The 17,888-nt window shown below is 34.6% G+C and overlaps 1 protein-coding gene across 4 annotated transcripts in view; it reads left to right on the forward strand.

Annotated features, from left to right (window-relative positions):
- Positions 1 to 17,888, forward strand: part of KTN1 (kinectin 1) — a 108,192-nt gene that overhangs the window by 74,160 nt on the left and 16,144 nt on the right. For 2 of the 4 annotated variants that reach the window (XM_047736088.1, XM_047736089.1), the window contains exons 27-34: positions 65 to 133; positions 614 to 651; positions 3,510 to 3,600; positions 5,343 to 5,411; positions 6,536 to 6,573; positions 8,636 to 8,726; positions 10,970 to 11,056; positions 14,321 to 14,410. In XM_047736088.1, the coding sequence (XP_047592044.1) occupies positions 65 to 133; positions 614 to 651; positions 3,510 to 3,600; positions 5,343 to 5,411; positions 6,536 to 6,573; positions 8,636 to 8,726; positions 10,970 to 11,056; positions 14,321 to 14,410 (573 nt within the window). The remainder of the gene's footprint in view (positions 1 to 64; positions 134 to 613; positions 652 to 3,509; positions 3,601 to 5,342; positions 5,412 to 6,535; positions 6,574 to 8,635; positions 8,727 to 10,969; positions 11,057 to 14,320; positions 14,411 to 17,888) is intronic. The other 2 variants (XM_047736090.1, XM_047736091.1) reach the window with 1 other exon arrangement.

Raw genomic sequence — 17,888 nt, forward strand, 5'->3', positions numbered from 1 at the left:
AAACAAAAGTAAACACCTTTTTTATACTTGACTGTCAGTTCAATTCATACCAATTCTTTTTCAGGATCTTCAAGAAGAAAACGAATCTTTAAAAGCTCATGTTCAAGAGGTAGCACAATGTAACTTGAAAGAGGTATAGTATAAATAGATTACCAGTGCATTACATAAAAAGTGAGGAGTCTGTTTTATATTATGCTAGAAAATAAAGAAGTTAGTATACTCTCTTAGTTTACTTGGCATAAAAATTACTGTACCGTAGTTGTGGTGTTGTTTATAAAATAAGTTAAATTTTATCTTTTTCAAGTCTTTCTGCCTGATTTGTCGGCCTAAGCCTAAAAGCATTTCCCATCCTTACTTTTTGAGATTGACTCTTAAACTTACCTAAGTATCCGTGTTTAATTGGTATATTAATCTGTAATCCTTAATAAATGGATATACAAAATTCAGTTAAAGTTCATTCTATCTTTGTGGATAGCCTAATTTTAACATAAAATTATGTCTTTATTTTTATGTTTCTATTTTATTGGTGCTTTATATATAGTACATATACTTTGTAGTTTGTAATACCTGATCTTTTTGATGTTAGAATTAAAAATGTGAATCTCTTCCTTAGGCATGTTCTGCATCACGATTTGAAGAACTTGAGACTGTGTAAGTATAATTTTATACTTTTGAGACTGTGTAAGTATAATTTTATACAGCATTTCAAAGAGGAAGTTCTCATTATTTTGCAGAATGTACTTGAATATCATGAGTTTCTTCTTAAATTAGGAATTAAAGTCCAGAAGCATATAAGCTAATAAGTCTCTTTCGGTGTAATAAAACAGTATCTCTCAGTGCTTTCAGATACATGGGGATATTATCCTTTCCAAGCCCTTCAAACCCATCAACCGAAGATAATCTTAGTTATAACCTTGATGAAGATTATTTAATCTCTAAGAAATAACTTGCTTATTGAGAAGAATGGTTATCTGTTTTCATACCAGTTACTGTGCTAAAGAATAAAAATATTGAGTCTGATCAGCACAGAAGGTACTACTAGTCTTAATAGACATTCATCCTAGCAAATTTTTATATTAAAAGGTCTGTTCTCTTAACTTTAGCTAACTAAATCAGTTCACAGTGGTGAGAGAGATATCTGGACTTCATCTTTTTGGCATACTATAGAATTACTTTAAAAAGATTTTTGCTTTGCTGTGATGCCGTCAATCTTTATGGATGTTTAAGAAGTGGCCCTTTGAAACTGTGTCTTTAAAAGTAAGATATTGAAGACATTAGGTCATTGTCTTTATGAGGACAAAGGAGATGTCTCTATTCTTGACACTAAAATTCTCATTTGTACAACTAATTGTTTATCATGGGGGCATTGTATAGTTATCAAGGTACTTGTTTCATTTGCTAATAGAAAGCTTAGAGACACATTTCTGGCCCATTTGTACTAGGTATATAAATCATTAAAGTGTGTGATCTTTTAAATTTTAATTTTTATTTGTTTTTTTAAGATTTTATTTATTTGACAGAGATCACAAGTAGGCAGAGAGGCAGGCAGAGAGAGAGGAAGGGAAGCAGGCTCCCTGCTGAGCAGAAAGCCCAATGCGGGGCTCAATCCCAGAACCCTGGGATCATGACCTGAGCCGAAGGCAGAGGCTTTAACCCACTGAGCCACCCAGGCGCCCCATTTTATTTATTTATTTTTTAAAGCGTTACATATTTATTTGACAGACAGAGACTACAAGTAGGCAGAGAGGCAGGCAGAGAGAGAGAGGGAAGCAGGCTCCCTGCCGAGCAGAGAGCCCGATGCGGGGCTTGATCAGCCCGATGCAGGGCTCGATCCCAGAACCCTGGGACCATGACCTGAGCTGAAGGCAGAGGCTTTAACCCACTGAGCCACCCAGGCGCCCCAAAGTGTATGATTTTAGATCTATTTCTGCATCAGTTTTCTTTTTTAAAAAAATTAATAGGGGCCCTTTGGTAGCGCAGTTGGTTAAGTGTCTGCCTTCAGCTCAGGTCATGATCTCCATCCTCAGGTCCTCAGCAGGGGGTTGGCTTGAACCTCCCCCTCTGCTCCTTCCCCATGCTTGTGTGTTCTTTGTCTCAAAGAAATAAAATTTTTGATAAAATAAAAAAATAGAATTAGGTTTGTGGGGGGGAGCAATTTTAGGTTTACAGAAAATTGAGAGAAAAGTACAGTTTCTATTTTCCCCCCACCTCCATCCTGTTTCTCTTGTTAAATCTTGTGTTAGTGTGTAGGTGTGTTACAATTGATGAATCAGTGTGGAAATACCGTTAGTAACTGAAGTCTATAGTTTCCATTAGGGTTCTTCTGTCTTCTGTGGGTTTTGAGGAATGTATAATGACATGTATCCATCATTACAGTATCATACAAAATAGTTTCACTGTCCTAAAAATCTTCTGGCTCTACCTGTTCCTCCCTTCCTTCCTCCAAATACCACCCCCCACCACCCCCAATCTTCAGCTACCACTGCTCTCCATAATTACTGTCTCCATAATTTTGACTTTTCCAGAATGTCATATAGTTGAAATCCTACAGAATATAGGTTTTCAGAATGGCTTGTTTCACCTAACAATATGTATTTAAGTTTTTCTGTGGTTCCCCCCAACTTTTTAATCCTATTCTACATGGGTTCTCCTTTGCCATTTTTCATGTAGACCTAGAAACATTTTGAAGTTCTTTCTACATTAAGGTGGGATAAAAATAACTTTCAGTTCAGCAAATATTTGAGAGCCGGTTTTGTGCCCTTTGGCACAGGAATACTGAAATGGCTAAGATGGGTTCTTGCCCTGAGGAAATAGATAAACAGATCAGTTTAATAGTGCTGGGTGTTACTGAGGTCTTTTACTTAGGTTGACCAGGGCAATTGGGATTCACATGAGCTAGATAGAGTAAGACTTAAATCTATGTTGGGTAAGGGAGAACCAGATTAAATTATATGTAGCATAGCTTTACAAAGGCTTGGCCATATTTTAAGTTCCAGTGTCAACTAATAATGGCTTTATTTTTTTAAAAAAATTTTTTTATTTTAGATTTTCTGCTTCGATAAAGCCGTGCTTGCTTAAGAAATGCTAACTATGGGGTGCCTGGGTGGCTCAGTGGGTTAAGCCGCTGCCTTCGGCTCAGGTCATGATCCCAGGTCCTGGGTTCGAGCCCCACATTGGGCTCTCTGCTCAGCAGGGAACCTGTTTCCTCCTCTCTCTCTGCCTGCCTCTCTGCTTACTTGTGATTTCTCTCTGTCAAATAAATAAATAAAATCTTTAAAAAAAAAAAAAAGAAATGCTAACTATGAAATAAACTGTAACAGTTTTATGATGTACTTTGAGTTGAGTGATTCTGGAAATGTTTTTTAAAACATTTATAAATTGGTGTAATCTGGAGAAAAGATCTGTTAGACATTGTTTCTGCTATCTTTTTTTCCTTAGGGGTGGTATTAAAGTCTGGTTGTCCTTTTTTATCTTTATAACTAAATATAAGGTCTTTATAAAAATTCTAGGTTGAAAGAAAAGGAAAATGAAATGAAGAGAATAGAAACTGTACTAAAAGAGAGGGAGAATGATCTTTCTAGCAAAACAAAGCTGTTACAGGTGAATATATTAGTTAAAACTAATTATTGTGTGAATGAATTATTGTCTTTGCATATTTTAAACAATTTTAACTACCACAAAAGAAAACCGGATAGAGAGATTCTTTCCTCCTAGCCAGGTACTGGGTCTCATTCTTCAGAAAATTAGCACTTACTTATATATCTTTTGAGAAAGTGTCCATTCATAAAATATGTGTGTACTTGTTTTCAACACAGTGTATTCAGCTATACACAAGTTTGTATTTGGCTTTTCGCCCTCTATTATTAATGTTTTTGAGATCTTTCCACATAAGCACATTTCTGTCTTCAAGTTTTAGTGGCTTTGTGGTATTCTGTTGTATCATCTGCTGTCATTTATATAACCAGTCTTGGTTTATGGATGCCTAGATTATTTAGAGTTGTGCTTCCTATTACAACAGTGAACATCCTTGTGTGTGCATTGTCAATACTTTTGCTAGTATATCTGTATTTAAAATTCCAGGAAACAAAATTTTGGGTCAAAAGTTACATAGTTTCTTTTTCTTTTTGAAAAGAGGTAGTTAAAATTGAAAATCCATATCTTCTCATTCCCATGTTGTTATATTGAAAGTATTGAAAGAACATTAATTTGAAATGAAAGCAAATTTTAGATGGCTGCATTGTTTCCATCCACTCTTGCTTACATTTCTTGCTCCAAGTGTTCTGTTGCGTTCTTTCTCCGCCAAGTGGATTCATTTTAAATATTGTTAGTGCTAAATCACCCTCCAAAAGTTTTTTTGAACGCATCTACTGCAATAGAAGGCCATTTCCTTTTCATTCTCTCCCAACACTGACAAAGATGAAAACATTTGATACTATGCTTGAAAGATGGTTGGATTGTTGTAATTTGCATTTGATTGTGAGAGAAGTACTTCATTTAATTGGCCTTTAATTTTTCCCACATTTTTTTTTTCTGGGTTGACTTTTTCTCACCAAATTAAAGCCTTTTTTTTTTTTCATAATAAGAGACTTTAACGTTTTGTCACGTTAAGAAGTAACTTGTTTTCTTAAATTTTTTAAAAAATTTCATTTGTGTTTTTCTCCCTACTTTTGCAAGTTAAAACTTTTATATACTCAAATATAATTTCCTGAGAAGTCTTGGAATGAAAGGTATCTCTCACTCTATGATTATAAAAGTATTTTCACGTTTTGATATGTTTATAATTTGCTTTTTTGTTTGATGTCTTACTCTGTAATTTATTTGAGTAAGTTATGAGAATAACATTTTAGCCTTGGGGGAAAAAAAGGTTAACCACATTATTAAGAATCCATTACTGCTTTACTGGAGTGGTTCTGCTTTCCAGGGGACAATGTCTGGAGACATTTTTGGTTGTCATAGCAGGTGGAGGGGTGCTAGTGCATATAGAAGATGGAGGCCATCGATACTGCTGAACATGCCAGAGTATACAGGATGGTCCTGTTAACAGAGAAACATCCAGCCCAAAATGTCACTTAGAACTTGACCTACTGATCCGAAATGTCACCCTATACACCTTAGAGGTATTTGGATCTGTTTCTGGATCCTGCATTCTTCCATTGAGACATACTCTCAGATTGGTACCGAGTAATTTATTCTAATTTTATCCTGTGTTTTAATATAGGGCTTATTTTTAAATGATCACTTAAACTACTTTAGAATTACCCTGGCTTATATGGTATGTTTCAAAAATTTATATGGAAAATAATCTCTGTGCAGGTATTCATGTTTAATTTTTGTTTAAATAGGAAGTACAGGAAGAAAACAAATTGTTCAAGTCTGAAATTGAGCAATTTAAGCAACAGAACTACCAACAGGTAGGTACTATTAGGTAGCTTGCCTTTCATTTATGTGGTAAAAAGTTACATAACTCCTAACTGTCTATAAGTATTCTTAACTATTTTGCCTTTTTATGGAGACTAAAGTATCTTGTTTTATTTATAAGTGTTTAGAAGATGTCCTTAAAAAGAGCAATTTACTATGCCATATGCAAGATAAAATAATCTATAATTTATAAGGTATATGCAAATAAATTGCTACCTATATTCTAGCTCTTTTATATATCTCTGTGTTTTCGGATCCTCTAGAATGTTTTTCTTAGCAATTCAGTTAAAATCCTATAGAGGTCAGTTTAACTCTAGGTGTATACCGTATTTCCCTCCTTTCCGTCCCCACCGCCCTCCCTGCAATTTAGTAATTGGAGAGAAACTAGGAAATGTGTAATGTTATGAATAATAGTTGACCTCTATTTAAAATACTTTTTCAAGGTATAATTCTGCTTAATAAAAATAAAATGGAAATGTGTAATTTTTTTTTAAGGTGTTACCAAAATATAGTTTGATTTTTCTGTAAGCTAGAGAGTATTATGAGGGTCCAAAGAATGTGTTCTTAGCAAGAAGATTATAGAATAGTGGTTAAGTTTGGGAGATTGTAGTCATTCAGTTTGGGAGATTATAGTATAGTAGATAAGTTTGGGAGATTGAATGTAAATACTGTATGTGAAGGTCTGTGTACTTATACGTATTATGTAGAATTTCTGTTTTAACATGGACGCTAACTTTTCTTAGTTTTTCTTTTGACTTCATCTTAAGGTTTTTGTGTTTGTTTTTGTGTTTGTTTTTTTTTTTTTTGGCTTTTGGAAGTTTAATATAGTGAAATAAAAATTATACAATAGGAAGATTTAGGGCATTAGCTCAGTGCTTTACATATATTGGAAATTGATAAATACTTGTTAAATGAAGAGTTTATGTTATGGCAAGGAAGATTTGATTTAATACTCAGTACTTTTCTAAATTTATACATATTTTTATTAAAATTACTTGGTCACATTGTATACAGAATATATAGTGTTTTTATCTTTGTTAATTTATATCTGAGAAGAGCTTTTTTGTAGTTTTGTAGAAATAACTATTTTGAAATAACATTTAACTTTTTTTAATAGGCATCATCTTTTCCCCCACATGAAGAACTATTAAAAGTGTAAGTAATAATTTTGATGCACAGTTTGGAAAGTGGTAATCGTTTTTATGTGTTAAACAGTTCTCAGATAAGAATTTAATGTACTTCAAATGGCACCTAATTTTTCCATTTCTGTTTGGATTTCTTGAACTACAGGTCACTAGCATTTAGCTATGCCCTTGGCTAAACTGATGTGCTTTTTTATGATATTTGGATTTTTGTTAAGGGAGATTTTAAGGTTTTTATACTTTAGAAAACATCTAATAAAGCTAAAATACATATATGTGTATATATATGTTTTTCAAAGATTTTATTTATTTGACAGTGAGAGAGGGAACACAAGCAGGGGAGTGAGAGAAAGAAGCAGGCTTCCCGCTGAGCAGGACCCTGGGATCATGACCTGAGCTAAAGGCAGACGCTTATCGACTGAGCCATCCAGGCGCCCCAAGTTAAAATATATATTTAAGCCTTTATTTTCCTTAAATTATCTCCGTTATCCTTCTAGTATCGTTGTGGAATTGAATGATGCAAATAATTTTCTGCTTCTGCCCTAAAAAAAAAAAAATCTCAATCTTTATAGTTGCTTGCTTAAAAAATTTATTATCTTTTTTTTTTTTTTTTTTTTTAAGAGAAAGCTGAGAGGGGCTAGGGACAGAGGGAGAGGGGAAGGGAATCCCACGCAGTCTCTGCGTCCAGCCTGGAGCCCTATGCACAATCTCATGGCCCTGAGATCGTGACCTGAACTGAAATCAAGAGTCAGATGCTTAACTAGTGAGCCACCCAGGCAACCATAGGAGTGCTCTTTTAAAGAGACATTTTTTTTTTTTTTCGGTGCAGGTTTATTTTAGAGAAAGCTCAGAAAGGAGGAGGGACAGAGCGAGAGGGAGAAAAAGCAGAGACTCCCCACTGAGCAAGGACCCTGCAGTGGGGCTTGACCTCGTGACCCTGAGATCCATGACCAGAACTGAAACCCAGAGTCAGATGCTTAACTGACTGGGCCACCCAGTCACCCTTAAGGAGACTTTTTTTACTAAAGCATTTTTCTTTCATTGTTAGCTTGTATTTTTCTCTAAAAGGGTATATTTAGGGTCATTTCAGCTAAGTTGGTGTGTTTGAATATTCTAGTTGTTATCCACATTATGTGTATTAGGTGATAAAAGTAAATATTCTTTCATCTTGATTCATTTACAAGGTTGTTGGTTTACTAGTTTAGAATTATTTACTGGTATATTGAGTCTGGAGTTTGTATAGAGCAAAGGTCAACAAACTTTTTCTATAAATGGCCTGTAGTGAACATTTTAGGCTTTGTGGGCCACAGAGTTCTGTTTTGCATCCCCCCCTGCATTTTTTTTTTTTTTTTAACAATTCTTTAAAACCATAATATCAGCTCTTGGCTTGGGGGCCAGACCAAAAAAGACTGTGGTTTGGGCCTCGAGCCCCAATTTGCCAACCTCTTACATAGAACCTACTCTTAAGGAGGAGCTATTTGTAATTTAACTTTCTACCCAAGCTGCTCTCAACTATAACAGAATTGAATTGTGAATCTTTGCCATTGTTTTCTGCATTTCTGGGAATTAACTAATGTATTAGAATTAGGAAAACCTGAATCTTGAGAATGTTATGAAAATGATGATACCAACCTCACATTAATATCATACTTCTCTTGTGGGTTAGCCATTTAAAGAAAGTCATAACTAATTTCATTACCTTTTGGGAAAAATATCAAAGGGAATATGTCTATGTCAGTTTTCACTCTTCTGAAAATAGCTACTTCCCTGCCGCAGATAAAAATAGAAACAACTGTAACTACAGCAGTTCATATATTCATGAACTGTTTCTTAAGAGGATGATTTCTCTTGAGCACAAATATCATCATGCCATATTGTAAAAGCCATTTTTGAAAGTAAGGATGTATCACAAATAGGTTTTCTATGGTGACAACTAATAGCTAAGCTTAAACAAGAGTTTGCTTGTTAAGTTAATAAGTTTTGCAAAGCATCATCTACTTGTTTTTATTTTGTAGTAATAAATACCTTCACTGTTTACCTAAAATGTTGCTATGTGTATTTATGTTCTGGTTTAGAATTTCAGAAAGAGAGGAAGAAATAACTGGTCTTCAGAATGAGTTAGATTCTTTGAAGGAGGCTGTTGAACACCAGAGGAAGAAAAACAATGTAAGCAAATCTTTGTCAGAATAAAGCTTTTCTTTTTAGTCACTGAAATACCATGCATCACATTTTTTAAAAATTTATTTCTGTAGTTTTCTTCTTGATATTTGTAAGAAAGTACTGTTCTGTGTGTACCTTTTTGGGGAGGATTATTAATCATTTTTTAAAAAAATTATTTATTTATTTGACAGAGAGAGATCACAAGTAGACAGAGAGGCAGGCAGAGAGACAGAGAGAGGGGAGCAGGCTCCCTGCTGAGCAGAGAGCCCGATGCGGGACTCGATCCCAGGACCCTGAGATCATGACCTGAGCCGAAGGCAGAGGCTTAACCCACTGAGCCACCCAGGCGCCCAGGATTATTAATCATTTTGTTGGAGAACAGATATTTTAATGAATAAATGAAAAGACTAGTTTGGGTACTTCTAATTATCATTTTAGATATTGAAACTATAATTACTACAGCTTCAGATTTCTTATTTTTTTTAAATACAGCTAACTTTCTGTTGAACTTTTATTTGAAAAAATTATTTTTTCATCTCAGTATTTTTAAAATCAGTGGCATCTCCTTTTAATTTGACTGGGCTACCCTTTTTGTAAACCAGAAGTAACTCAGTATTGAAACCTAGTATTTTCAGTAATTGTCTTTCAGAGCCTTGTGGAACCTCCTTTTTTAAACTGACAGTTGGTTCAGATTTTTGGTAATTAAGAGTGTTAGGGGCCTTAGAACCTTAATACATTAATACTAGAATGGGAAGGGGTAGTGCCCTAAGAAATTTAAGTCCTAATACTTTTACTGAATAGACAGTGAATTTAGGTGATTTTCTTAAATTCTTTTTGACCAGAAGGTGATACCTGTAAGTAGAATCCAAACATTCTTGTTAGAGAAGGGATTTTTGCACACAGAAGTATGATTGCTAAGACTTCAACAAGGTTAAACATGTTACTGAAATCTCTTACAGGGATATTGGTAGGAAATTGATACGTGTTTTCTAATGAAAGCTTAATTTTTCAAAGTTTGCATAAATTTGTTAACAAGTTGACATGTACTTGCACCCCTGAGTTTGTCAAAATTAGGTATGTGAATTGCCCTTTGTATTTTTGTGTAATATTACTAACAGTATTGCTTGGCCACAAAACCTGAGGTGAATTTGCCAATATACTGCTAACATCTTAACTGTGTTTTATTATCCGGATTTGGAGATGAGGTGGACTTAGTAAATGCAGCAGCATTGCTCCAGGCATTGAAGTGTGTGAAAAGAGCCAGCACATTGGGGAATCAGTCCATTCTAGTTCAGCCACCACCCTGGCTGTGTACATCTGGCCAAAATTGTTAACTTACCCTACTTGTGGTTTCCCCATCTATAAAATAGGAGTAAACACCTCTTAGCGTTGTTGTGAGGGTTAATGAGAATTTATGAGAAGCACCAAGTTCAGTGTTGGGCACATTAAGAATTCAGTAAATGGTGATTATTGGCTTTTTATTTGTTTTTAATCTAACATTTAGATTTCTAAATCTGAAGAAAGACTGAAATATAGCAGATTGTCCTTACTGGTATTTGCTAATGAAATGCTATTAAAATAGATAGTTCAGAACTCAGTTTCCAGTGACTTCTGTTTCTCTTCCAAAAGAATGTGGTTTTTAGTTTTCCAGCCTCCCTGTTTTCAGCCTTGATCAAGTAGCTCATACATTCATGTCAGGTTGCTTTATGGCATACACATTTGACCATGCCAAAAAAGATGGGCAAGCACAAGGAGTGACTCTGTTATTCCTAGGTGGACTCGAAATGCATTAATTCAATAAAACCTATTTAGAGGAAAAGATGTTATGCTGTAGTGGAAAGTCTGAGTGTTCATGGGCCTTGTTTAAGAATCACATGTAAAGCTTTTTGCAGTACTTGTGTATTTGCCCTGTCCTTAATCCCCTAATATTTGGTGTACCTGAAATCCTATTTTTATCTTGGTTTGTGTGTTTACTTTTGAATGCTTTCTTCTTTGTCACATGTACACAGTAATTACTCTATAGCTGGCATATCTGGTGTATATACTAAAACATGGGAAGTGGGCATCTTTATTTTCTCATTCAGACTTCTAAACATTGCTTTTTATTTTTTTGCTAATATACATATTTCCCATTGAAATAATTTTGCAGTAACCAGCATTTAAATGCAGTGCAAAATACTGATGAAATAAAAAGCAAAAAATCTTTCAATTATGGATAAACTGAAATCATTCTTTCTAAAAATGATTAGGACCTTCGGGAGAAAAACTGGGAAGCAATGGAAGCATTGGCATCAACTGAAAAAATGCTGCAGGACAAAGTGAACAAGACTTCCAAGGTTGTAATGCTAACTCCTAGAAGCAATCCACTGAACAGAGAAAATCTGCAGCTTGTCTTAAAATCAGACTAAAGCATTTAATTTTACTGCAATTTAAATATAAAATCTCCTTATCATCCACATTTATCATCTCTGTCATCTCTGCTTTTTTCATCTACTCTTTGAAGCTTTAATTTTGAGCATGCAGTTGTGATTACCTGATTGTTAGAGCTTTGGTGATTACTGCTTTAAGCTGAAGAATCTCAAGAGACCTATGCTACCCATGTAAGCTCTTGTCACGGTACCCCTTGTGGGTTAGTTAAGGGCACTCTAGTAAAAACCTTGGCCCCCCAAAATCTAACTGAATTAACGAACACATTTGAATATCTCGATGCACACTAACTCTCCTAAGTTCTTTGGGGCACACCAAGGTGACTCACACAAGGTAGAAAATGATCAAAGTGTTAAGGATCAATTCTGGTGGTTTCTTAGAAGAGATGAGTTAAAACTTCAGGTTTTGAAGTGGCTGGACAGTAATGGGGCATGTGTTATGTTTAGTATGGAATATTAATAAAAGGGATAGTTCTCTTGACCTGAGTGTATAAAGTACTCCTAAAACATATAGCTCCCTCTTTTTCAAAACAATAGAAGATATTCTCTATGAGTACAGGTTGTTCCATGGGTTCAGAGATTCTGATGGCTTAATATTGAGAAGAGTTGTTTTTAAAGATGGAGACAAATGAATGTGCCAGTGCAGTCAAGCATTTTGACAATTTCTACCAAGAATATATGTGGAACAGGGGTATTGAATTTTGTAAATGGGTTAATAAAGTTAATTATGTGATTTAGTTGAGCATTCTCTAAGTATTTTGTGGACCATGGTAATCTATTGAATTTTAAATGTAGGTCTTAATGACATTTGAAGGACTTTTTTTTTTCTTTTTAAGTAGAATAATTTCTATAAAGTTCTTTTTATAATCAAGTATGTTTATCGTTATTTTTCCTCTAGTGTAATAGATTTGTACTTCTGTACCTATTCACCTGCCTTAAATTTCACTAAGACCTAAATTTGGGACAGCTGGCAGACAGTGGGACTAGAGAAATCTAGGCCAGGGAAAATAGAAAGCAGGGCCAGCTAGGTAGGACGTTATTTCATTGTGAGTGGTTGCAGTCAGTTCCATTAGCAGTGGGGGTTCTGGTGTAGTTTCTGGTTGTTTTTGTTACTTTGTATTTTACTGTTAACACCTGCCTTATAGTTTTTATTTTGTTCATAAGACTGGGTTTCTGGGAAGTGTGCACACCCTTACTTAATATCATGCCATTCCTGCAAGAAATTACAGGCCACCGTTTTCGGCATTCTTGCATACTATTTCCAAAAGAGAACTAGAATTTATCCATGTTTCATCATGTGCTTGGTATAGAAATTGACCCTTATTTCAAAACTCAACACCAAGTGCATGGTGGCTTCTTGCATAGCTAGTGATCTACAGAGAATAGAATTTACAGTCTTTCTCTAATTTAATGGAATTTACACTGTTGTCAGACATCCTGGGTGTAAAGTGATGTTGATTGAAGCAGAACCATAAGTTATGCTGGAAGGAGAAAGAACTCTGTAGAACTCCTTTAGTGCTTTAGATGATAGAAGTAACAATAACTTTATGTAAAATGTAAGAGAGGGTGAAACACTGCTTTTTCACAGTTATCTTTAGAGTAGTGAATATTCTTGAGGAGCTACTATAAATGATAGGTTCATATGGAAGATACTTCATAAATATTACACTTAGATAAAAATAGCAACTTTCCATATCAGATCTTTTCCAGGTATTAAAGTGGAATAGAAAATGCTATCCACAGCCCAACTACCAAATTAGATGGAAACTTTTTAGCAAAATTAGTACAAATCAAAATTAACTTATTTTTCTCCCTCTTGTTATAAATTAGACACATTTCTTTTAGTTAGATTCTTTTTCCCTTGGAAAGTTTTCCAAAAAACTTCGTTGCACAGTGCTCTTTTCTTATTTTTCTTTAGTGATTGTTCTGCTACTTCTGTTGTCCGATGATAAAAATGACCTCTTAATTGTGAATTAATTCTGAATTAGCAGTTAATCATTTTCCTTGAATGAATGTATCTTATGCAGTTAGGTGTATTTCTGAAAAATAGTGGACTTTATTGAATCACTGAAAATAATCCATTAAGACATCTAGTAAAATACTGCCACTAATGTTGAAAAAAAGTTTTTTGTGTGTGTACAGAATGTGATGAATCTCTAGCTTTTTATTGTGTAATTTTTAGATTTTCATGTTATTTAGACTTTCTAAATTGATGTGTATTCATCTTAAATCAGCGATGGATTTCAAAGGTTACATTTAAATGGTGTTTGAAAGATAAGGTTGAGATGTTGCTAGCTTGCTTTCCTTCTTGTCACCTGTTGAATTTCACAAGTGTTTTTTTCTTGGCTTAGTTTAGATGTGCGTTTTTTGGGTGTCATTTTTTTACTTTTGTAGAGGTAGTTTGACCGTTAGATTTTTATTTTGCGTGTGATCAAGTCATTACCCTAATTTTGACAAACCATAGTTTTGAGTTAATAATTGATATTCATTGTAGTTTTAAAATCACCAAATTTAGACATGCATTTGTAATACCTTCAAATTTACAGCTGATAGAGTTCCTCTAAGTGTCAGAATTAGTCTTGATGCTTGGTATTAGCAAGTTTTTCCTCTTTTTTCTTTCCTGTTTTTCTCATAATGTACCACCCATCAAATTTTGATGGCCTTTTTTTTTCTTTGTAACTTCACTTGACCTTGAAACTGGAAATGTGAAATTGCCATTTTTAATCCCATGATGCTTTTTTTTTTTTTTTTAAATAGAAAGAGATTTGCCAGCCAGTAAGCCTCAGTTATATTGTCCAGGTGGATATTTTTTTGCATGTAGTTTAAGTTTTAGCTGTAGGAAGTGTATTTTTAATTTTTTGTTCTTGTTTGTTTTTTGCATTGTTTCTAGAAGGGCAAATCACTTGATTTCTAAGAGCAAGGAAAGTGTCCATATTATCAGATACTGCCTTGGTTTGATTAACTTAAAACATCGTTATTTAGGATGCTTTAGAGATCTTGCAGATTTTTTCTTATGGAAGCATTTTAACGTTTTAAAATAAGAAATTGTAGCTTTTGTCAGTATTAAGATGAATTTTTAAAATACTGTGACTTTTTCCTCCCTTAAAGCTTAAAAGACTTTTAAAAAAAATTCTATAATCTTGTAAGTTTGACTTGGTTCATCTTCTGCCTTAGGAAAGACAACAACATGTGGAAGCTATTGAATTAGAAGCTAAAGAAGTTCTCAAAAAATTATTTCCAAAAGTATCTGTTCCTCCTAATTTGGTAAGATTGATTTATTATTTCTTTAAATAAGTCCTCTTTACCATTATTTAAGGAAGTTGTGAATAAACAGCATTTTCATTCTATACTTGGTTTAGAAGTACATCTATTCCTTAATCTTTTCTATTTTTAGCATAGGGTGCTTTTGAGTAGGTAAGATAAATAGCTTGGTTCAAAACTCATTTCTGTTTATTCAACTGATACTTTTGTATGCTATAAAATTTACATAATATGTATTATTTAGAAGATCATAAACATTTGGGAAAGAAACATTTCTTAATGTTTAATAAACCAGTTATGTTTTTAATAGCTTTATTCAAAACAGTGTAATTTTATTATTATAATTTAATTTTTTGTGTGTGTATATATGTATGTATGTATTTATTTATTTTAAAGATTTTATTTTATTCATTTGACAGACAGAGATCACAAGTAGGCAGAGAGGCAGGCAGAGAGAGAAAGGAGGAAGCAGGCTCCCTGCTGAGCAGAGAGCCCAATTCGGGGCCCCATCCCAGGATCCTGGGATTGACCTGAGCTGAAGGCAGTGGCTTTAACCCACTGAGCCACCCAGGCGCCCCTATATGTATTTATTTTTAAGTGGGCTCCACATTGGGCATGGAGCCCAACATGGGGCTCGAACTCATGATGTTGAGATCAAGACCTGAGCCGAGGTCAAGAGTTGGACACTTAACTGATTGAGCCACCCAGGCACCTCAAAATAGATTTCTTCTAGTTTGAGGAACACCTTATTTTTTTTTTTTTTTAAGATTTTATTTATTTATTTGACAGACAGAGATCACAAGTAGGCAGAGAGGCAGGTAGACAGAGAGATGGGGAAGGAGGCTCCCCAAGGGGCTCAATCCCAGGACCCTGGGATCGTGACCTGAGTTGAAGACAGAGGCCTTAACCCACTGAGCCACCCAGGTGCCCCAGGAACACCTTATTTTTTAATTAAATGTGTTTAATACTTTGAACCAGGCTTTTTTCATTTCGAAGCTCAAGATTTTTTCACCTATTAACTTCTTTAAGGAAAGGCTTGAAGATAATACAGAAGAGCTTGCTTTACTTCAGATTAAGTGAGAGATAAAAGTTGCTTTGATTCAGAGAATTATTACAGTGAATATTTGAGGGCAGAGTGAGTGCATGTAGTTTCTTAAAATGATGTATGTCTTTCTTTAAAATTTTATTTTCATGGAAAATTATTTAAACACTCAGAATAGCATAATGAAGCTGGTGTACCCCATTCATCAGTACACAGTCTTATATTAACTTGTTTCTTGTACTTCCTAGATTATTCTGAAGGAACTCAAACATCAGAGCATTTTGTCTATAATTATTTTAGTATGTATTTCTAAAAGATAAGGATTGCTTTAAAAATTATATTTAAAATCCTTAATTTATACATTTGTCAATGCATTTTTCCCTTTTGCCATATAAATTTTCGTTTTAATGAAATAACAACCACTTACTGTAGTTTGTTATAGTCAGGAGCTAAGTAAGGTCAGTATGTGATTGGTTTAAGATGTCTCTTAGATCCTTTTGATTCTGCGGATCCCCTCCTGTATGTCAGCAACACCCCCCCTCTCTTTTCTTTTCGAGAGGGAGAGAATGAATTTAAGCAGGCTCCATACCTACCATGGAGCTTGATGTGATGCTTGATCTCATAACCTGATATTGATCTCATGAGCTGAAATTGAGTCAGATGCTTAACCAGTGGTGCCACCCAGTCCCCTCCATCCCCCGCCTTTTTTTAGACCAGGTGGTTTCATAAGAAATTTCCTAGTCTGGATTTAACTAACTGCATCCCTGTAGTGTCAGTGTGTTCTCTGTTCTTTTTATGTCCCATAAATTGGTAGTCATTAGAGTCCTGATGAGATTCAGGTTCAGTCCTTCAGGTGTAGGATGGAGTAAGGCAAGACTTCTTCATAGCAGTGTTGTGCCCTTCTATCATGAGGTCTATAAAAGGTCTGCTGGTTTTTCTTTGGCCGATTAGAACTTATTTAGGCTGGCTGTCAAGTCTTTTTTTTTTTGACACAGCACTGCTGAACTCTCACAGCTTCTTTGTTTTGTGATATGACAAGATGTTTCTGATTTATCGTTTACATCTTCTACACCAAACTTGGGAGTCAGCTGTTTCTCCAAGGAGCTCTTGGCTCTTCTTTCTGTGGATGCTAGGTGTAGTATAAGTAAACTTAATTTAATAGTCTATTTTATGTGTAGTCTGAGTTTAGCTATTGCTCTCAGATTATATCTTCATACAGTCTACATTTAACTTGTACAAGAAGCAGCAATTCTTTTGTTTCCTTGTTAACTGTTGTGGATACATTCGGGTTTGATCACTATAGTTAAATATCTACCACTGAGTTCAACTCATGAGACAACTTGTACTGGACAGACTTAAGGATACATTGTTAGTTCTAGTGCTGGTCTTACATGAAGCCTAGAAAAAGGGGTTGCTATTCGTTTATTTAATGTTTTTTCTTTTATGGCCATGACCTGTTTTTATTTCTTTATTTCTACTTTATAATTTTATTACTTAATGGAAATAAAATTGGGATTTATTTTATTTGGCTATATTGAGCTGAGAGTTAGTGATTATGATATCTGTTCTTTAAAGATAGTATAAAATCACTGACATGAAAAATTCTTCTTAATGTAACAGACTCTTTTTTTTTTTTTTTTTAAAGATTTTATTTATTTTTTTCAACAGAGAGAGATCACAAGTAGGCAGAGAGACAGGCAGAGAGAGAGAGGAGGAAGCAGGCTCCCTGCCAAGGAGAGAGCCCGATGCGGGGCTTGATCCCAGGACCTTGGGATCATGACCTGAGCCGAAGGCAGAGGCTGTAACCCTCTGAGCCACCCAGGGGCCCTAACAGACTCTTTCTTAACAGCAGTATTACCCTCAACAGCCATATAGGTTTTGACACTATAAATAATTATAAATTACCATAAGATTTGGGTGATGATATTTCGCTTTTGTTCATCCACTTGTTAAAAGTTGGCTATTTCTGCATGTAGTCTCTTATTTGAGAAATATATCAACTCTACTACTAAAAGTGTAGCATTTTTAGGCTTTTAAAATGTGAAGGATAGATGAATTTATGATAAAACAGTGTTAAAGTTATTAAGTTAATATAGTCAGTAGATATAAAAGGAATTTTATACATGAAGTAAAATATTTTTACTGTTTTCTTTTGCTTTTCTGCTAGCTAATCAATATAGGAGAAATCCAAACTATATGACCTAGAGGAATGTTTACAAACTTTAAGCAACTAAATCATCTTTTCAGCTGACTTTTAACTTTTATCGAATTCCAGTATTTGAAGCTAAGTAGGATTTTAATAGTATATGTTTAGTCTTGGATCAAATTTATAATGTGAGAATGTAATTTTGGGGGGTGCCTGGGTGGTACAGTTGTTAGGTGTCTGACTCTTGGTTTTGGCTCAGGTCAGGGTCTCAGGGATGTGAGAACGAGCCCCGC

This window comes from Lutra lutra, chromosome 7, assembly GCF_902655055.1.
Source record: "Lutra lutra chromosome 7, mLutLut1.2, whole genome shotgun sequence".
Taxonomy (NCBI): domain Eukaryota; kingdom Metazoa; phylum Chordata; class Mammalia; order Carnivora; family Mustelidae; genus Lutra; species Lutra lutra.